General features: G+C 38.4%; 1 protein-coding gene across 1 annotated transcript in view; it reads left to right on the top strand.

Annotated features, from left to right (window-relative positions):
• The window catches only part of pcxb (pyruvate carboxylase b), a 249,787-nt gene that overhangs the window by 180,098 nt on the left and 46,312 nt on the right, over window positions 1-23,377 (top strand). The window contains exons 13-16 of the mRNA XM_081348433.1: window positions 8,065-8,286; window positions 8,611-8,767; window positions 11,256-11,496; window positions 13,037-13,286. Of these exons, the coding sequence (XP_081204559.1) occupies window positions 8,065-8,286; window positions 8,611-8,767; window positions 11,256-11,496; window positions 13,037-13,286 (870 nt within the window). The remainder of the gene's footprint in view (window positions 1-8,064; window positions 8,287-8,610; window positions 8,768-11,255; window positions 11,497-13,036; window positions 13,287-23,377) is intronic.

Below are 23,377 nucleotides of genomic sequence, written 5' to 3'. Positions count from 1 at the left end.
TTTCTCTTCCACTTGATTTGTGTATAGCATATTTAAGGTAGCAATGCAATATAAAAGCACTTAGTGGGATTCTGGAACTGTGAATAAATTGAATAAAACAGCAAAATAACAACAACAACAACAACAACAACAATAACAATAACATCTTCATTAAACAAAAAAGACATTACCTTAGATAAAGTTTGATTAATATGTACATACAGTACCGGTAAAAGTCTGGACCCATTACTATTTTTAATGTTTTTGAAAGAAGTTTATTATTATGCTCTACAAGCCTGCATTTATTTGATCAAAAATACAGAAAAAAACAGGAATATACTGTACTTTTTTAAAAACAACTTTTTAATAATCAAAAATCCTGAAAAAAAGTATCACAGGTTATAAAATAAATATTAAGCACCATTTCTAACATTTGATAATAAATCAGAATATTATAAAGTTTTCTGAAGGATCACGTGACACTAAATTCAGCTTTGCATCACAGAAATATAAAGTATAGTAAAATAGAAAACCATTATTTTAAATTTGAATAATATTTCACTATATTATTTTTCTTTATTTTTGATCAAATAAATCCAGGCTTGATGAGCATAAGAGACTTCTTTCAAAAACATTACAAATAGTAATGTGTCCAAACTTATGTACTGTGTAAGTAAAAATATACTGCTTTTAAAATTAAATGTTGTATAAATAAAAAGGTTAGGAATCATATTTGTTTTCAAGTGTTTTTTTATTGGGGGTGGGGGGCCTCCAACATGAATTTTGCCTAGGGCCTCCTAATGTCTAGAACCGGCCCTGATCCTAACCAATACCTAAACTTAACTACCTTACTAACTATTAATAAGCAGTAATTAGGAGTTTGAGGCAAAAGTCATAGTTAATAGTTAGTTAATAGTGAGAATTGTAACCCTAATCTAAAGTGTGACTCATTTCAAATACATTTTAACTAACTCTCATTAGAGTATTAGTAGATTGTCTTCTTAATATCTGCACTTTATTTTGATGCTACCCCAACAGACAGTCTACTGACAATAAATTACTTTGCAAGTTCATGTCAACTTATTCTACTAACCATAACCCCTTATTCTACAAACCCTAACCCTAACAGTCTACTAATACTCAACTAATACTGAGAGTTAGTTGACTTTAGGGATTTGTGACGATGAGGAAATTTTCCCACCAGTTAATCGACATGTGACAACACTGGTATCGTCACTTATAGTGTGTGTCCACTGGCGCGGAGCAGAGCGAGCGTTTTCAATTTAATTCCTATGAAAGTTGAGCTAAGGAAGTCAGGAATTAACTGAAAACACTCACTCGTTCCGCGCCAGTGGACACGCACATTATAAATGTCCATGCGGTCGTGCTATTTTAACTTTTGCTTTCGAATTAGCGTAATTTCGACACAATGACTCTCGTTCGGCAGAATCACACACGCTGAATTGAGCAGGCTCGTTCAGTTTTTAATTGTAGTGTCCGTAGCATAGTTTAGCTACTCCCCAACTCTAAACACACGTATCACAAACACACTTGCCACATCAAAAGTGTACCACAACAGATGTTTGTGTAATTCATACTCATGTTTATAGCGGCCCTAAACATTGGCAGCACTCCCCCATCCTCTTCTCTTTCTCTCTTTTTTTCTCTCTGTGGATGGACTAGAGTGTGATAATGCAGCTTTAATCCTTCCCTTCTCTCCTTCCCTCTGCCAAATGAAAGAGGGATCCGGTCACATTAGAAATCTCATTACAGGGGTTTAGGTGTGTGTGAGCCGCATACCATGCTCCCTCTGCATGTATGTTTGTGTGAGAGAGAGACCGAGAGATTCCTGAGGGATAGGTGTGTGTATGCATATGTGTGTGCAATTAATTTAGCCAATTTTCTCCTATTCTCATTGGCATACCTTTATTTATTCATTGGCATACCTTTATTATATGATGTGTTTAAAAAAAAAAAAAAGATTTTCCCAAAGGACCCCTGATGGATCCCCTGGTGTGCATATATGTATGTGTATCCAAAAAAGTTTTCCCACTTTCTACCTGTTCTCAGTGCTTTATCTGAGAGTTCTCAGTGGAACTGGTTGTAGTTTGTAGAGCATAAACAAAATTGTCCCCCTACACAATTGGACCAAATATGTGCCGTGCATGTAGGTGTGTGTATGGAAAAGGTCTTTCATGGGATAAAAAATGTATGTGTCTGTGTAAGTAGGTCACATCTGTGGTAGGTGTATCCCAAGCCTCATGAGATGCTCCTTAGCATTGTGTGTGTTGCATGTGTGTATCTGACACACAATGAGCGATAAATAGGCTTTGGCCTTCATCTTTCCTTTCATATGCCCGCCAGCATTCCATGCAGAGAAATTCCCACAGGGGCACATACATTTAAACTTACATGTGGGTGTATTTATGCCGTGAAATATGCAAATCTATGCATCAATGTCTTACTAATTGCATTTCTATCAACGGTCTCCCCCGTCCTTTTTTATCTCACACTCCTTCTCTCATTGGACAGCATGATTTACTTTTATTTTTGCTTGAATAAGCTAGCGGCCCACCTGTTTTTTTATATAATTTTTAGGTGTTTGCCTCATTTGCGTTAATAGAGAGAGTCAGTATGTTCGGCTTTGGGGTGGGTGATATATATTATACCGGTCCGGTAGACACAATTAACTGGTAGAAATTTGCTCACGTGACATTACCGTGCTACGCCATCATTTGCATGTTTTTAAGCACTGCAGTGTAAAAAGAAGTGATTTTTAAACCATTGAAGTGCAATAAGCAGTGAAAAAGAGCTCCTTTTGCTAATATGGTTTCTGAGCACTGTCTGAGAGACACTAATATTAATATTAGTTTTTGTAATAAAATGGTATCAAAACATTTTTATATCATAAAAACCTTATTTATAGCAAAAATAACTATATCATGATATATATCTTTATCGTGATATGAAAAATCTCATACCATGATGTAAGATTTTGGTCATATCACCCACCCCAACTTTATTTGTAATGAAAGTTAGTGGCGCCATTAACCCTCCTGGGTTAATGGCCCCTCAAACTGCCACATCTGAGACCTATGAATAGTAGGAATTTCCCTGAGTCTGAGGTTGGTGGGTTCTCATAGCTTCACTACTATCCCGTGAGCTCCAGGCAGAAAAACAATGCACATATGTAAAAGGTTTAGCAGAGAAACATGGTCTGGTGTTAGCTGCTCAGCACATCTTTTTCTTCCTGTTCTCCTCAGCAAATATTCATGTGTCGTTGCTGTTTTTATTTCGCATTTACTTTGATCGGATGCCAAAGAAACGCTGCATGACAGGAAATCAGTGAGAAGTGTCAGTAGCACTCTACTCAATTGATCACCTGTTTCAAAGGCGTACATGTGACAGGCCCACAATGAGATGCAGTCAGACTACTGCAACATCAGTCCAATCAGTCAATTGTAAATAGTAGATAAATAGTAGATACAGTCCCTTGGGTGTGTGATATGTATCTATGATACTATCTTAATTGTTGTTTTAATTGTGCGAGTTGACATTATCAAGTAGCTATGTCACTCCCTTTGCAAAAACAAACAAAAAGACTCCTTAAGAATGCACACGTTCACTGTTTTAACTTATTAGAATGCAATGTGAATGCCTCCAGAATTTAAATCACGGGGGGCAAAAATGCTTTTTAATCATATATTTTTATCATATCATATAGGCCTCGTTTACACTGTCAGTGAAATGTGACCCAATTCCGATGTTTTTGCTCATATGTGACACAGATCGGATGTGTTCTATGACAGTGTAAACAGGAACAAAACGCATGCATTCGGATATTTTGAGATCGGTTTCAGGCCTCATTCATATGTGGAAATAAATCCGATATGTGCCAATGCGACTGTCATGTAAACAGGCAGATCGAATTTTCTGAGGCATTAGGCTACGTCTCCGCGGTTTAATGACAAAAGCAACCCCGATGTGCATCTGCAAAGGTACCAGTGTTGGGGTAGTTAGTTATTTTTTACAGTCTATGGTAGTTACTCAAAAAAAGTAATTAGTTACTAGTTACTTCTGTAAATTTTAATGAGATTACTTTACTAGTTACTGCATTTGAAAAGTAACTTCACTACTTATTACTTTACTTTCCCATTTCTTAATTTACCCTGTAGATACGGACAAACATCATAGCCCTATCATCACTTAGCCTGTCCGCATAGTGTTTATAAATGTAGCCTATACAAAATGGCATGTAAAACCATATGAAAGAACAATATCCATGTCTGCACAAAGAAATATGCCTCACTGTAAAATCCACAAACAACTGGATAAAGGACAAATGTCCGCGGTGGTAGACACATAATCAGGGCTGGACTGGGACAAAATAATCGGCCCTGGCATTTTTGCCATAATAATAATAGCACACTAATAGACATATATTGTAAAACAAATGCACTGAAAAATAAAGGAAACTTTCACAATTAGATTTGTACTAATTTCTATACTTGAAAGAGATATAAGCACATAATCTTTTATTTTGACGGAAACTGCATCAAGCTTTTATTTTGGCGGAAAACATGGTTTACAAACGCGTCTCATTAAATTTATAGTAAATTATGGTAATCGTCAACTATGCAGATGTGGAAATAATGCGTTACTGGGTAATGGGTTCCTACACTCATGACATAGCCTAAGTGTTTTGAAAGTAACTGTTAGTTCTGCTTACCGCAGGCTCTATACTTTCTCATCTCTGTCCTGATCCTCCTCACTATCCTCATCATCAGCCACTGGAGCTGATGAAGGTCCTGCTGCTGCAGAAAACATTTTGACACATTTTACAGCGTCTGCTTGAAGGGCCTGTGTCTATTTTTCACGCTATTTCTCTGCACATTCCTTGCGACAAAAAAAAAAAAACAGAAAAAGAAAAAAGTATGAGATGTCGGCCCAAAAGGCACGTCAGCCCACTGGGAATCTCCCGGTAGTCCCGATGGCCATGTACTTGCTGCCTGGGCATAGAGTGCATTTCACGCGAATATTTTTGTCCTTTCGAGCAATAAACTGAAAGTAATGTGAATATCGCCAATGGCCGAAGCCCCCTGTCTCCGTCTCCATTTCCCGCTCCCCTTCGCACCAGCAGCTACGTCACTCAAATCGATCTCTATGACAACGGTGCAAGCACACACACACACACAGGCATGCACGCACCACTTAAACAGATCAGAGCTTTACACGCAGGCAAACACGGCTTGGGTAACGCAGGAAAGCGCGTTCCTATAGTCTAGTAAAGTAGTGTAGTTACCGATATTTTTAGTGTAATGCGTTACTTTATTTCGTTACCCAAAAAAGTAATATCGTTACTGTAATCCGTTACTTTGTAACTCGTTACCCTCAACACTGAAAGGGACGGATGACCCAACGAAACGTGGACAAACGTTGACATAACATATCAAAGGAATGTGGACAAACGTTGACGCAACATATCAAAGGTTGGCTTGCTCATCCTAAAATTTCGGGCCCACTGCTCTTAAAGCCCGCCACAATATGCTCCCACCAGTCCTGAGATCTCTCTCGCACACAATAACTGAAGCATATGCGCAATGATGATGGCCCTTTTCGTCCTCCTTCGCCTCAAAATTATGGTGATGTCTGGCGAACTTCACATAGGCTATATCGCAAAGCTTGCATCAAGCATATTTCGCGTCCGCCCATCTGTGCAAGAGAATTTAACCCCTTAAGCATGTGCAATGTTTCAGATAGTATGGCAAGTGTAAACACATGAATCGGATATGGGTCACAATTGAAAGAACGTGTAAACGGACGATCGAAAAAATCGGATAAAGGTAACAAATCGGAATTGGGCATCAAGACCTGCAGTGTAAACGAGGCCATAGTTAAGCAATATCACACGAGCAAGAGTGCTGTTTTTCAAAATATCAGATTTGTTAAATAAAAGTTAATGTTGTTAGCTACATTTTAGATACAAGTCTGTTTTTGCTCTGTTCCCTTTCAGTCGCTCACTTTCGGCATAACGTCGATGTGGCGACATAATTGGGATCAATTCAGGCAGCCCTATCAACTTCGAATGTCTACAGAACGAGACAATGACCGTTGGCGTGCGTGACCTGCAGCGCGGATATAAACAGGAAGTGGGCGCATGCACACATTGTCTTTCACTGGTTGTGACTTTAGTGCTGCAAGAAGAGACTCTGCGAGTTGGAAATCCAAACATTCCAGCATTGGGTGTGACGGCGCGATCAGCGGTGGCCGCGAGCTTACAGCTCTCAACTGCTGTTACACTTTGTGTGTGACAGTATCGGTGGGCATTCCTGAGTGTTTAACTCATTATAGCTGCGGCTACCTCTGGGTGCTTCAGCATGGGAAGAGTTTTTATTTTTTTATCATCAACTAAAAGAGCAACACGTGAAAAAAAGCGTGACCCTGCGTCCTTTTCAGGATGTCATTCCGCTTGTGCGTTTCTGGGTGCGGTCGTTCCCTGGCGCCAGCAGACGGCCACAATAGTTGCCTCTCATGTTTGGGCATTCAGCTTGCTGAGGCAGCTTTTGTGAATAGTTCATGTTGTGAATAGTTCAATATGACTATGGCCAGGAGCTCCGTGCGGCCCCTCCTGGATGCCCCTCTGTCCCAGGTTGGGTTGTTCGGTGACGCAGTTGAGAGCTTTGCCCAACAGTTCTCAGCCGCCCAGAAGCAGACGGAGGCCATCCGACACATCCTGCCCCGGCGGACCACTGCTTCCCCCACCCGGCCGCAGACCCTCCGTCTGCAGGTCGACCTTCTGCGGCATCCTCCGCTCCCGCAAAACCTCAGCAGCAGCAACCACCTAGGTCTGGAGCAAGCCGCAGGAAGTCGACCCCGCCCGTCCAGGCCGCTGCAAACCCTGCAAACGATTCTGAGACTAGCGACCCAGAGGTGGATCAGACTGCTCTTCAGGAGATGGCGAAGGCGCCACTTCTTCCCCCGGTGGAGGGCCGGGCGGAGAATCTTTTGTTTACTTTTGTTTCTGTTCTGCCACTGGCCCCCGGGCAGGGCAGAGATCGCAGTCCTACTGGCGAAGGACGCAACCGATATGAAGACACGGCTTCTACAGCCCGTACTTCATTGTTCCCAAGAAAGGCAGTGGGTTACGACCAATCTTGGACCTGCGTGTCCTGAACCGGTCCCATCACAGGCTGCCGTTCAAGATGCCTACGCAGAAATTTTCAAGTGCATCCATCCTCAAGATTGGTTTGCAGCGATCGACCTAAAGGAACGCATACTTCCATGTCCCGATTCTCCCTCGACACAGACGTTTCGTTTCGTCGCTTTGCATTCCAGGGACGGGCATATCAGTACAAAGTCTTACCCTACGCACCCAGAAACGGAGGCGTAGGGCACTGGGTGTGGCAGCAACCGTGGTGTTTTCCATGGGATCCCAATTACGTCATCACGCCACCATTGCTGACCATCGCTGTACGGCCGTCACGATCTCGGCTCCTCAGCGAAAAACAATGTGTGCGTGCGCCCACTTCCTGTTTATACCCGCGCAGCGGGGCGGGGCGTGTGACACGATTCATGCACGCCAACGGTCATTGGCTTGTTCTGTAGACGGTCTAAGTTGATAGGGCTCCCTGAAGTGATCCCAATTGTATTGTCACATCGACGTTACATCTCCCGTTCCCTCCTTCAGGGAACGAGGGTTAACCGAGACATTTCACCTACTAAAATATTTCTAAACAAAGCTGAGGGAAAACAGTTCTTTTTTTTTTTCAACAGTCAGTAATTATGACCCATGCTTCTTTCCTCGGTTGAGTGAATGGCTCAATGAATCACTAATTAAGTGAATAACTTTCACTTACTGGTGGTTTTAGTTTCATATTTAATGTATAATTTAATTTCTTAAATAAAAAATACACTATTTAATCTCATCATCTTTATCAACAAAATCCTAGAATATATTGAGATCATAATTTTTGTAAATATTGTAAACCCCTAATAGTCCCCTACTTATATCAAGGTGTTTTGAGTTGGTCAGCTGGCTTTACATGTGTGCTGTGTACTAAAATCACTTTGTTTTTTTCTGTCTAGGTGAGCCACCCATGGGCTTCCGTGAAGTCCTGTTGAAAGAGGGTCCAGAGGGTTTTGCACGGGCAATTCGACAGCATCAGGGTCTTCTACTGATGGACACCACTTTCAGAGACGCCCACCAGTCTCTGCTGGCAACTCGCGTCAGGACACATGACCTCAAGAAGATTGCTCCCTTTGTGAGCCACAACTTCAATAACCTCTTCAGCTTGGAGAACTGGGGAGGCACGTGACACATTCACAAAGTCATTTCCTAATGCACATACATTCACACAGAAGTGGCGAATTAATTAAATAATTACTCAATTTCAAATTAGCAGTTATTGAATGTTCATGTTCTGGGTCAAAGTTTATTGTCTGTGTATTTCAGTGATTTTTAGATGTTCCTCAGCTCTGTGTGTGTGTGTGTGTGTGTGTGTGTGTGTGTGTGTGTGTGTGTGTGTGTGTGTGTGTGTGTGTGTGTGTGTGTTGGATTACTGAGGATCAATTCAGCCTTTGATATCACTTCAGTCTTTGGCATGACCTTAAAATCTTTCTTTCTGTCTCTAGGAGCTACATTTGATGTAGCGATGCGTTTTCTGTGGGAGTGTCCATGGAAGAGACTCCAGGAGCTCAGAGCTCTGATTCCCAACGTCCCATTTCAGATGCTACTACGTGGAGCCAATGCTGTGGGATACACAAACTACCCTGATAATGCTGTGTTCAAGTGAGATCACACACACATTGGCTAATGTTACTTTCTATCCTCTACTCCTAATCCTTCCCTCACAGAAACCTTTCTGCATATTTAAATGTTTATTAGGATATTATTTAGTATGTTTATTAAGCTTTTCCTGGTGCTGTTGGCTTGTTTACACAATTTAGGTGATTACATTTGTAGGCACAACATGAACAACACACACATACACACACAATAGAAGGCAATGTATGTATTGAGAGTTAGAGTTGATATCGTTGCAGCAGTAAACACAGTTGTAGTGCTCTTTACATTCATTTTTTTATATATATATTATCTTGAGTATTAAGCTAATACTTAATGCTATTTTTGCAGTAATCTGCATGTGGGATTTTCTTATGCTTTCATTTTAGAAAATTTTTTAACTTGTTTTTTAACAATGACTGGAGAAAATCCGATTTTATCTTAATGGGCAAGGTCACTCACTGTTCAGGACTGCGATTGTTATTTGCAAAAGTTCATTTTAACGGACGGAACCAGATTGGCTGACCTGTACACGCTCAGTCAATGGATGACAGGATTAACATTAACGCTACTTCCGGTTGACTGGCCTGACTTCTACACCTACCCGATAGAGAAACCGAGGGTAAAGAGAAACTGAGGGCATATAAATCTTTAGATGCCTATAACTATGTGCTGAATGGCCACGTACACGACTTGTGTGATACGATCCGAAGTTCTGCCTAGTCAGAGCCAAGGCCAGAAGATGACAATGTAAAGAGTGACATTAAGGTGCAATTTTAATGATGTGAATATTTTCTAGAAATAAAAATTCCAGATACAGCATATTCATTTTTCATAGATTCTTGCACCCAACAACACAACAAGATGACATTTAATAATAATAATAATTATTTAAGCTCCTTATTATGTAGCCAAATTTGTGCTGTTTTGTATTGGCCGCCTCCAGTTTTCCCTTTGTTTTGCCACCAGCTAACGTTGTGATGTAACTGTGACGTCGGTTCGAAATTGGTTTACAGTGGGTATAGAAAAGAATCACCCCCCTTTAAAATAATCACATTCTGTTGCTTTGCAGCCTGAAATGAAAACGGACAAAAAAAATTTTTGTTTTATTCAGCTGTATTTACAACTTATAACAACCAAATTGTCAGAAAAAAAAATAATTAAAAATTTTAAAACAGAATCACTGAGTTGGAAAAAGAATCACCCCCCTTCTAAAAATGACTTGTAAACCCAACCAGGTGTAGTTAATCACCTTCTCAAAAGCCAATTGACTTTCAACTGTGATTAGCTGTGGTCATTTTGATTAGCTCAGCATGAAACAAGCTTTTCCTGAATCATTTCAGTCCTTGGTAGTGCAACTGAAGAAAACAATCAACTATGGGTGGCAAGGCATTGTCAAAAGATCTCTGGGATAAAGTTGTGGACAGGCACGAGTCAGGAGATGGATACAAAAACAAATTCAAAGGCATTATCAGTGCCTAGAAGCACAGTGAAGTCTATTATTAAGAAGTGGAAGGTATTTGGTACAACACAGACCCTCCCAGGGTCAGGACGTCGCTCCAAACTGAATGAAAGAGCCAGGAGGAAACTGGTCAGAGAGGCTACCAAGAGGCCTACAGCAACTCTGAAGCAGTTGCAGGAATTCATGACAAAGAGTGGTCATTGTGTGCATGTGACAACAATATCACAAATTCTCCACAAATGTGTTGCACTTATATACAGTAAATTTAGTTGTAAATACAGCTGAGTGAAACAAAAACTGTGTCTGTCTTCATTTCAGTCTGCAAAGCAACAAAATGTGATTATTTTAAAGGGGGTGATTCTTTTCTATACCCACAGTATACTTATGAGGCCTGGGAGTGGTCTCACTTGATTTGTGCTAATAATCCACTCAGAACATCTTAAGAAGTGCATAGCAACATGCAAAAAATAGCTTTAAACTCTTTAGCAACCCTATTGCAACACGCTAAAAAAGTCAGACCAGTTTGGCAACTGCATAGCAACACCATAAAACCACTCAGAACACCTTAATAACTGCATAACACCATACAACTCACAACGTTTTAACAACCACATAGAAACACCCTAAACTTCATGCCAAACTCCTTAGCAACTTCATAGCAACAAACTAAAAACATGCAGAACTTTTTAGCTTCTGCATAGAATCATGTTAACTTCACTCAGAAAACCTTAGCAACCACATGACAATGCTCTTGCAACCACCCACAACCCCCTTAGTATCATGGCAATGGTTTTCATCTTAAAATTTCCACATTCCATAATAAAAACAACATACCGATTGTATCTGTTGGAAAGTATTCTGGCAGGCAGCAAAATGTCTGATTTCAGTGGCTTGACTTGAATGTGCATTCACACAAATGTCTCTTTTTACTCTCATAAACCATCCATGGCGGTTTTGAAGGAGTTGGCTGCAGTGCAGAGATCAAAACATGATTTCCATTGATGAACTCTCTCTCTCTCTCTCTTTCTCTAGATTCTGTGAGGTAGCCAAAGAGAACGGAATGGATATCTTCCGTGTTTTTGACTCCCTGAATTATATTCCCAACATGCTTTTGGGGATGGAAGCTGCAGGGGCGGCGGGAGGTGTGGTGGAGGCGGCCATTTCTTACACAGGAGACGTGTCTGACCCCATGAGACAGAAATACTCATTGGAGTACTATCTGAAGCTAGCCAATGAGCTAGTTAAGGCTGGAACACACATACTGGCTATTAAGGTAGATCACGCGTACATGGAAACTACAGTATTGTCCTGACAATCATGTTCAACACTCACAAAAGCAGAGGTGAAGGATTTGCCAAATAGCGTGGTATTTTTTGGCAGTTAATGTTTCTGTTACTTCTCTCTATTGCTTTGTTAACCCTCTGAGGTCTGAGCTGTTTTCTGGGCCCTGGAGGTGTTCTGACATGCTCTGACATTTCTGGTTATTTCTGTTACTTGTGACATTTTCATGGCTAAAGTCTAATTACACTGTATTCAGCACAAACTCTGCTACAATAATATATCAGCAGCATGTATGTAAAAGTTTGTAGTTTTGAGATAATGACATTTATGCGTGGTTTGTGAAAATACAAAAAAAAATTCTCACTGAAATAAGGCCATGAAACCCATACTGATTATTTCTTCACAAGACTTTTGAATTGTATGACGTAGCCTAGAATATTTGCTGCAAAACTATGTGAAAATCACCCTGACTGCTCATTCAGATAAGACAATATATTGATTTGAAAATTTTACGACGTGTTTTGTGTGAAAAAGCTTTATGCGGGAGCTCATTAATATGTAAGCTTTTCACACCTGAGAAAGACAAAGAACCTCCCCTATTAGGAGCTATCAGGCCCTGTCATTCTGAGCAACCTTGCACAATACTGTAAATGAGGAGATTTAAAAAAGAATGGCTTTTAAATTGTTTGGATTTATTTACAACACAACATAATCCAAAGATACACAACAAATGCCAAAAAAGCACTTCAAAGACAGAGACCTTTGTGCCATTCCTAAAAACATTGTACATACCTTTCATTTTGATTTTCACTTAACCATGTTCACGTACAGAGACTCATGTGAATGTTGAAGTCCTCAGTGGCATCTGGGCCCTGAAAAAAAAAAAGTGAACATACTGATATCAAGAGAAAGGCCTGCACGATTTTGGAAATAAATATTCGATTTTTCTGGTTAAAATTGCTTTTTAAAATTCCTTTTTAAAATTCACAGAATACACACACACACACAAATGTTTCCAACAATATATAATATAATGAACACCAGGTTTGTTGTGCCTTGTAGGCATAAGGTATATGCGCAGTGCTGGATAAAATAATAATAACAATAAATAACCTATAGCAGTATAAATCTTCCAAAAGATTTCAGTAACAACTAAGCTAGAGAAAAATATATTGATTATCATGTTACTTCAAATGTTTCCATCCGTTATGATGATATGAAATGGGATAGTAATAAAAACATGAAGCCGTTTGGTGCGTTTTGCTTTCATCCAAAATATGATACATTCAAACGCGATTTGAGCAGATATCCACAAACACAGTAACAGTAAACACGGGTCTAAATATTATAATATTCCCCATATATCTAGCAACAGTTCAACTGCAACGTGACATTTATGCAACAATAACAAACTAATATGTAAGAATTTCTTACCTCTGCTGTAATGATACAGTGATTATTATAATCTGATTCTCTTTTCTTTGGGGTTCACTTAAGTGGTTAAAAGCAGCTCTTCTATCTTTTCTACTCAGGACATGGCTGGCCTACTGAAGCCTGAAGCCAGCCGTTTACTGATTGGAGCATTGCGTGACCGTTTCCCAGACATCCCCATCCACGTTCATACTCACGATACGGCAGGTGCAGGAGTCGCAGCAATGTTAGCCTGTGCACAAGCAGGCGCAGATATAGTGGATGTAGCAGTTGACTCAATGGCTGGCATGACCTCTCAACCGAGCATGGGTGCCATCGTAGCCTGCACCAGAGGAACCAAACTTGATACTGGTGAGTGGACAAGAATCATATAAAGGTGTGGTCGACTAAATTTGTAGAAACATGTATCAATGCACAGCTCACTATGCACTTTTCTTTTGGTCAGTGCAGAAAATTCACTTGACCAATTTGAACTCTTGCTAAATCTGTATGGGGAACTTTAATAGCAATTCAAATTCTAAGAACATGTCAGAGCCTTAGGCTAGTAGGCAGCGCTCTTGACATATTGCATCACAGCACTTCCTGAGTTATGGCTTCAGGTCCTTTCCTGATCAGGTTCCCGTCTCTCGTCTCCTATCACCTTCTTTCTTTCCATCTGTCAAATAAAGTCATAAATGTGTGTGATCAGTGCGTCGAGAACGCACATACATGGTTTGTTTGCGCATCAATATAACGGACTCACACGTGCTCACTGTACGACTCCTGTTAGTCACCGCAATCGTCTTTACCTTGATTGACCATCAAAACTTTACTAGCGAGATGCTGGTTTGATTATCCAGCGGAGAAACGTAGTTTGCGTATCATTTGTCCATAGAGCGCAGGACTTGCGCTCTTCAGAAACAATCACAGAATATGATAGACCTTGTGTTTTAGAGTGAAACGCACACACTGGAATGAACAATTCACTGAAAACGCAACTTGAGTCTCTATTCTCTTTGCCATGTCTCTCTGCCATTAAAAAGTTTGGGGTTGTTTAGTCTTTTTTTTTTCATATTTTATTTCATAAGTCTATTATGATCAAGAATACAGTGAAAACAGTTATATTTAGTAATATTATTAGTTTTCTTTTTAAATGTATTTTAAAATGTAATAGATACATGTGTTGGCATTGCAAAATTATCAGCATCCAATACTCCAGTCTTCAGTGTCACCTAATATATATATATATATATATATATATATATATATATATATATATATATATATATATATATATATATATATATATATATATATACAGTGAGGAAAATAAGTATTTGAACACCCTGCTATTTTGCAAGTTCTCCCACTTAGAAATCATGGAGGGGTCTGAAATTGTCATCGTAGGTGCATGTCCACTGTGAGAGACATAATCTAAAAAAAAAAATCCAGAAATCACAATGTATGATTTTTTAACTATTTATTTGTATGATACAGCTGCAAATAAGTATTTGAACACCTGAGAAAATCAATGTTAATATTTGGTACAGTAGCCTTTGTTTGCAATTACAGAGGTCAAACGTTTCCTGTAGTTTTTCATCAGGTTTGCACACACTGCAGGAGGGATTCTGGCCCACTCCTCCACACAGATCTTCTCTAGATCAGTCAGGTTTCTGGGCTGTCGCTGAGAAACACGGAGTTTGAGCTCCCTCCAAAGATTCTCTATTGGGTTTAGGTCTGGAGACTGGCTAGGCCACGCCAGAACCTTGATATGCTTCTTACAGAGCCACTCCTTGGTTATCCTGGCTGTGTGCTTCGGGTCATTGTCATGTTGGAAGACCCAGCCTCGACCCATCTTCAATGCTCTAACTGAGGGAAGGAGGTTGTTCCCCAAAATCTCGCAATACATGGCCCCGGTCATCCTCTCCTTAATACAGTGCAGTCGCCCTGTCCCATGTGCAGAAAAACACCCCCAAAGCATGATGCTACCACCCCCATGCTTCACAGTAGGGATGGTGTTCTTGGGATGGTACTCATCATTCTTCTTCCTCCAAACACGTTTAGTGGAATTATGACCAAAAAGTTCTATTTTGGTCTCATCTGACCACATGACTTTCTCCCATGACTCCTCTGGATCATCCAAATGGTCATTGGCAAACTTAAGACGGGCCTTGACATGTGCTGGTTTAAGCAGGGGAACCTTCCGTGCCATGCATGATTTCAAACCATGACGTCTTAGTGTATTACCAACAGTAACCTTGGAAACGGTGGTCCCAGCTCTTTTCAGGTCATTGACCAGCACCTCAAACAGGTGCATCTAATTTAGGATAATAAATGGAGTGGTGGTGGACATTTTAAAGGCAGACTAACAGGTCTTTGAGGGTCAGAATTCTAGCTGATAGACAGGTGTTCAAATACTTATTTGCAGCTGTATCATACAAATAAATAGTTAAAAAATCATATATTGTGATTTCTGGATTTTTTTTTTTATTATTATGTCTCTCACAGTGGACATGCACCTACGATGACAATTTCAGACCCCTCCATGATTTCTAAGTGGGAGAACTTGCAAAATAGCAGGGTGTTCAAATACTTATTTTACTCACTGTATATATATACAGTATATGTATATATATATATATATATATATATATATATATATATATATATATATATATATATATATATATATATATATATATATATATGCTGAAATTGTTGCAATGCCAACACATGTATCTATTACATGTATATCAGAAATTATTCTAATATTCTTGTTATTGCTGAAAAGAGTTGTCCTCCATACATTTTTTTTTGTGTAAACTTGATATTTTTATCAGAATTCTGAATGAATAGAAAGCTCAAAATAACATTCATATGAAATCAAATTATCTCATATATATATATAGATATCTGTACTGTCAAATCTATTAATCGCGATTATTCGATTCTAACATATAAGTTTGTGTTTATATATATATATATACGTGTGGTGTGTGTGTGTGTGTGTGTGTTCATTTATATAAAATTATAATGACATATACACACATATATTATATAAACAGAAACTTTTATTTTAGAATCAATTAATCATGATTAATCGATTTGACAGCACTAATATATATATATATATATATACACACACATACACAATTTGTCAGCTTTGTATTATATTTTTTGCTTAATTCCACTACTGTCATGGCACAGTAATGTTTGATCACAATGTTTGAAAATATTGAATAACAAACATTAAGTCAAACGTTTACGTTTTCATAGATTGTGTTTTTGGCCTAGGTCAGTACATGTGCAGTTTTCATTCAACAGGTTGACCATGGTCAGTTGATTCGGCCTAAGAGACAGTCAGGCTCAATTGATTAATGATGTCTAATTAGTCAAGTCGCTGAGCTCATTAATCAAGGGACTCAGCAGGGCCTGTCATCAAATATCAATACATTTGTACTTTTATACAGTTTGTGTGCTGTAGTGTATGTGTGCTTTACTGTCTGTGTAAGTGTGATAATTGCCGTGTTCTGAGAGGGTTGTTAAACAAAAGGAATGTGTTGACACACACTGGACAAAGACTAATGACGGCAAAAAAAGAGAGGTAGAGAATCTTACCTTCCCTTTCCCCCATTTTGTTTTTAACTGCACTTACACATTTATTTCCCCTTCCTCCACTTCATTACTGTCAAAGTTAAGTCATACCTTCTCTGCCCAGTCTTTCTCTCCCTCTCTTCCCCTCCTCTGTCCCCCCAATACGGTTCCTTAGAGGCAGAGTGGTTAGGTAATGGCCATTGCACTTCGGTTTAAAATTCTCCAGAGTCTAATCTTATGTTCTTGGACGATCTCTCATGTAACCACATCATACACAACAATCTGTCAATGTCTCTCTGTAAACATTGAGATACCAATTTTAACCTGATGGGAGAAAGATGAAAAACAGAGACAAATTAGGGAAATAAATTAAGAGCATAATAAGATAAAATTCTCTTTTTGACTTTGAGAAAAAATTGGTGGATTTCTGTTCACACAAAAATTTTATTCTGCACAGATATTCTGTCCAGTTTTCTCATCGTTGCCTTGTCCGAAGAAATTTTGCATGCTAGTGTGACCGCCCTTTTACGCCAAGACATAAAGTGCAGTGCAAATTTCAATTTCCACCCATGCTGGCTGGATGCTGGACAGGGCAAAGCAGATTAAGCTTCTCTTGATCTGACGTCGGAGGACATAAGGCCTGCAGAACGATAGGCCCCGCAACATTAGTGGGAACCTTAGGGAAATAACCTGGTCTAGGGTGGAGAAAGGCCTTCACCATGCCAGGTACAAATTCCAGGCACAAAGGAGCTACCGACAGGGCTTGCAGTCTCCGATTCTTCTGAGAGACGAGATGGCAAGAAAGAACACAGCCTGAAAGTGAGGAACTTTTCTGAAACCTCTTCAGTTGGCTCAAAGGGAGGCATAGAAAGGCCTTGCAATACAATGGCCAAATCCCAGGCCCTCATATTGGTGCGTACTGCAGGTCTCAGCCTAAGGTGCCATGGAGGAAACCTAAAGACACCCAAAGAAGTGTTACCCAGCACCAAGATCTCTTGTCTCGAAACTAACAACATCCAACTTCTCAGAGCTGGATAGATGCAGTACTGGTGCTTCACTCGGGGCTGAAGAAACCACAAAGCATGTTTTTAATCCCTGAGATAAAGCACTGGATCTGGCAGGTGAGGGCAGAGAAAAGGGTCTCTAACCCCTCTACCAGATCCATGTGCAAACCCCACGACCTGTTTAGTCGCCGCTGTTACCAGTGCACCAGTGTAACGCAGTTAGATGTTATGGGAAGAAGGAAGTGGGAACCGGAAAAACGTTCAACAAAATGTAATGTTGTAAATACAGTAAAAACAGTATTATTGTTAATATTTGAATATATTTTAAAAATGTAATGTATTCCTGTGATGGCAAAGCTGATTTTTCAGCAGCTATTTACTTACTTCAGTCTCACATGATCCTTCAGAAATCATTCTAATATGCTGATTTGGTGCTCAAGTAACATTATTATGGTAACATAGCTTAATGGTTTTGTGATACATTTTTTTAACAAGAAAGTAAAAAAGAAAAAAATAGCATTTTAAAACAGAAGTATTTTTGTAACATTGGAAATGTCTTTACTGTCACTTTTGATCAATGTAATGCATCCTTGCTAGATAAAAGTATACTTTTTTTTCTTCTAATCTTGTTTAGCCCAAACATTTTCGTAGTGTATCACAGTTTCCACCAAAATATGAAGCAGCACAACTTTTTTTTAACCTTTATTGTAATTAGATTTTTTTCTTGTGAACCAATTTTTTTCCTTGAGAAACCAAGTAAAAAAAAAAAGCAATAAGCCCCTTGAAGCCGTGTTTTACAGTGGATTTAGAACAGCTAAGGGTTACACGGCTTCAAGGGGCTTATTGCTTTTATAAAATAGTTACTCCATAAAAATATTCATTTTGATATTTATTTTATTCATAAAATAAACACCAGTAACAAAAAATATAACCCTATAACACATTTATTCCTCCGCCAAGCAATATAGTTCCAAAGAGGTTGCTAAGCAACACATGCAGCAACAAAGAATCACAAACAGCAGTTGCGCAGTAATACTAATGTAATGCGGTCACGGGTTTGTTGAGTAATTTACAACGGCTTCGAACACGGCTCAACCAATCAGAATCAAGGACTGGAACTATCCGTTTTATAAAGAGATGTATACACCATATATCTTTTCTTCTTTTCTAGCACATGAGCATGTGTGTTTGTGTGTTAAGTACATAGTTTTTTTTTATTCATGGGCGCATCTGTTGAGGTAATTGGTACACAGTAGACGTCTAGTTTCCTGAAGATCCCTTTTCCCTCTCATCACTCTCTCTTACTGTCATTGGTTTTCTCTCTAGTGTATTGTGCTGGTTAATTTAGTTGCCAGTGTAGCAGGCTAGCACAGGTAAATATTTAGCTCACTGTATCTCTGCCTGAGCTGTTAGAGAAATTTGTTATTAATGCCACACACACACACAGACACACATTTATTGTACCAAGCTTCTTACATGCATCTTGTTTTCATTCTCTATGTTCATTGGTTTTCTTTTATTTTTATTCATTTATATTGTATATTGTTGTCTGCATTGCCCTGACTAGCTGCCCTGCCATTGATTTGTGTGCTCTAGCTGAGCTCCATATTTGGCGTTTTTGTCTCCCTCCCCCTTCTCTTCCCCCTCTTTTCTCTTTTCCTTTATAGCACACATATTCTCTCCCATTTTTCCCTCTCTTCAGGCTTTTTTATTCACATCTTCTAATCTTTCCCTTTATTTCCTGTTTTCACTCGTTCTCTTCCGCCTACACTCATCTGTCCCTACAGATGGTGCCCAACCAGAATGCGACTTTTACCGCCGCCGTTCCCGCGGCGGCAAAATTGGGATGTGTATTTTCTGCCTTTTACCGCTGAGTGGCGCTGTAATCACAGACTTTGAAAAGTGTCAATTTATTCTCTTTAATGCCGTAATCTGCCGCGGCAGTAATCTGAGCTGAGGTCACAGATACATTTAAGATAAATATTGTGGTTAAACGAATTCAAATTCATTTAATTTAAACAAAGTAGACACACGTTAACATTGTGTGCCCAGTTTTTCTATCATTTAGAAAGGCTATGTCAATAGGTTACTTGTCATTTACTTCGTGTTATTTTAATGTGTTTGTAGATTTATTAACTGAAACATAACAGTGAAATAAATTAAAATAATTTACCGTAAAATTAAAACATTTTCAGGACTTGCAGTTACTAACCGATGTTAGTCGGTTTAAGCATTATTTCTTATATTCAGAATTAGGCTTACATGTTGTTATGATTATCAGTTGAATTCTTTAATAAATAATCAACCACAATGCCTATTATACTGCCGCAGCAAAAATAAACCAGTCGAATTTCAAAGTCGTTCGCGAAATTACTATAGGCTATACCGGGCAAGTGACAGGGCAAAACAGCAGCAACTGCGGCATTTTAAAAGGTAAGCTTCCTATCTGTTTATTTAAAAAATAAAAAAATAAAAAAATAAATAAATCATTATTTGAACAAAAATGAGACTGATTGAATATGTTAAAATATAAACAAACAAAGCAGAGAATAAAACAAACTTTTAGGGAAAAAATATAGGCCTATTATGCTCAGAATTGGTTAACATTAACGAAAGCAAAATATGTAAAAATACATTTCAAACAAAATAAAACAAAACAAATTCGTGGCCGAGTGGTAGGCTATAACTTACGTTTCAAATCCCGAACAAACATGGGCTACTTTTTTTATTATTAATTTGATTTGATAGTTCTAAAATATTGCTACACCATATTGTTTTTTTCTCCTATAGCCTATAGGCTATTAAATATTTTATATTTTTAAAATAAAATTACCATTCATTTCCATTTTACATTAGGGACAATCTTTTTCCAACAGAATGGCTGAATTAACATCTGCATAATAATAATAATAATAATAAATAAATAAACAGCACAAGGTCTTGTAAAAACACTTTTTTTATTTTTTGACATAATTTTTTTTTTTTTTTTTTTTACTTTTAAAACAGAGAAAATAGTAGACCGAGGCTATTCAGACGATATCTGTGGTCAATGCATTAACAATAGACTCTCTGAGCTTCAAACGATCTGAGATCGAATCTCAGTATAGCCGACAGTGTTTATGTTTTTCCGTTCTTGATGCTTAAATATGCATCTGTTTATTAAAGTCAATCATCTTGTTTAATTATCAATTGTACATTAACATAAATTTGCTACATTCCAGTTGAGCCGCTGCACGCTATGACATATCTGATGAAGGAAGACTGTTAGCCGATTGCACCAGAAAATGAAGATGATGAAGCTCGTCTTTAATCTGCTAAATTATGTTTTTTTGTGTGTGTGAATCATTCACGAGATTGAGATGACTGACAGTTATACCCGGCCATAGCAACGGTAGACATTTTCCAAAACAGATCGAACAAATCAGAAAAATACTTTCAATACAGTATTGCTTTCAATTAAAAAATAAACAATGAAAATGTAAAAGAAAAAGAAAATTAATTAAGTTTGAAAACCCATCGCACATTTCAAGGTATGAATAAAGTGTCGGGACAGTTTATTTATTTAAACAGGGTTGCATCGATTCGATAGAGTTTATTCCCTTTGCGATGCAAAATAAGAAACATTTTAAATTTATTGTCAAAGAAATTGCAGCTAAATTAAAAAATGAAAACGGTACAAAACGAAAAAAAAGTTCAAAGCAACATAAATTAACAGGCGTTTTTCTTTGCCTCTCTCGCGCTGGATATTTTTTTAGTAAGTTTGGTCTCCCTCACTGCGCGCGGTGGGTCTTTCTCGAAATTAAGCATTTGAAGCGTAAAAAACACCATACAGCTGATAATACTGTATATGTCGCTGTGTGTCATCCACACAAATCACGAAAGAAAAAACTGTAACAAATAGCTTTTGTTCCTTCAAAGATACAACACGCCTTGCTGAATTCACCTACAATAAAACGAGGTGGGTCGCGAATTAAATAGCTCTGTATCTGCTAAATTTAAATTGTGTGTGGAAAACCTTTAAATACAATCAATAAAACTACAATATATAATTTAATAAGATATAGGGCCTACTGGACATAGGCTATGGACTTTTGGAGATTTTGAGATTAAACCTTAAAATAACTTTGCCTGCTCATCAGGCTGGCTCCGACACTCTCCATATGAAAGACGGAACATTAACACCTCTGTCCTGCACCCCTATTGCCTTCTCCAAACCCCCCACAGGCTAGCTGAGTTTGCAAAACAAAACAAAGAGTTTGCCACTCGTTGTGGTGTGCCAAAACACTTCATTATAAACTTCAATATTTCATTCAAAACAATCTCAAAACGCTTTGTGACATTTTGAAAAGCCGTGGATGCATTACTGCCACTGGAACCATGAACGCAAATACTGGTTCTGATTTTATTGTTTGTCGTTTAAACGTCATATATATATCATATATATATATACAGAACTACAGAAGTAAAGTCATTGTATAATATTTGTTCCTTAGTGTAAAATGGAAATGCATGGTGATTTTATTTTGTAAATAGGCTATAAGCAAAAAACTATGTTTTAGAACTAGACAAATTTCTCTGCATCAACAATAGACTATAAAATGCATTAATAGGCTAATATAAAAATATCAATAGTCTAAGTTAGTTCGGGATTCGATCCCGTGTCATCTAAATGATCGTAACGTAAGTTCAACCACTCGGCCACGATTCACTCGTTGCGACATGGCCTAATGTTCCAATGTGTGTTCGCTCACACGAGCGAGAAGCGCTCTTCATTCAAATGAACGCGCCGCCGCGTTTGTCGAACACTAATTCAACATGCCAGAATAAAACCTGGCTTTGGAACAATGCATAGCGCCACTCGTCGTGGTCTGTGCCAAAAAAATTATAATAATTTAGTTTCATTTATTTCAGTGTTAGTGTTTGAGTTAAAAAAAATCCTCTACAAATTATATTAACACGAAGTCGGCTGTAAGAGTCCTTTATAGGCTAAGTAAAAAGCAAAGGGCTTACAGTCTTAACATTTAGGCTACTTTGCTTAAATTCGATACATTTATTTTCAGTAGGGCCTAATAAATTTGTAGGGATGTAATTTCAGTATGCTTTACCAACGCTATGTATTCAATTAAAGTTCCAAGAGGTCTGGTATATATTTCCTTCCCAGCTGACACTAATATGCAAGTGCACAGCAAAAATCACAACTTGTGCTTGCTGCGAACGCAACTTATTTAAGGTGTCTCAACTGTACACAGTCTACCCTACAGTGTGAATTTATTACAAGGTTTCATTTAATTATTTTTTTTTCCATCTATGTTGAATATGAAAAGTGAACAGCAGGAGTAAGATAGGATGCATTATATCGAGAGATGGATATGGAGTGGGTCAGACATGATTTTGACCACTTCATTAAGTTTTGTTCAGTAGAAAACCTTTCTTTAAAGTGAATTTCGTTTTCTATAAATTGTATCTTAATTTTAACCAATTTTTCATCAACCAATTGCCTGTATTTAATAAGTAAGAGAAGCAAATATAACAGACACTAATCATGGAGGCGCCCGCGCGGTCACTTGCGTTGCACGTCAGCTGGAGCGCATCTCATCCTCCTAACTTAACGAAACTCAGCGTATGCCTCACACAGACATGATAAATACATCAAATACACAAAGCTTGAAATGCCTTCAAACGAAATAATTCAAAACGAAAAGAAAAGGCTACTCTCTGATAATCAGATTATGTCTTTATGTGCATTTATCTCTAGGTGCGTTCACTACAAATATGGCGATCGTCAAGAAAACACTAGTTTATTGATAAAAATCAATGCACGCATCACCGGATTTACAAATACACATCTTGCTTGTTGCACGCACA

Source organism: Scardinius erythrophthalmus (assembly GCF_964197995.2).
Source record: "Scardinius erythrophthalmus genome assembly, chromosome: 2".
NCBI classification, from domain to species: domain Eukaryota; kingdom Metazoa; phylum Chordata; class Actinopteri; order Cypriniformes; family Leuciscidae; genus Scardinius; species Scardinius erythrophthalmus.
The sequence above is the reverse complement of the archived record's forward strand: the minus strand, read 5'-3'. Positions and strand labels throughout refer to the sequence as shown.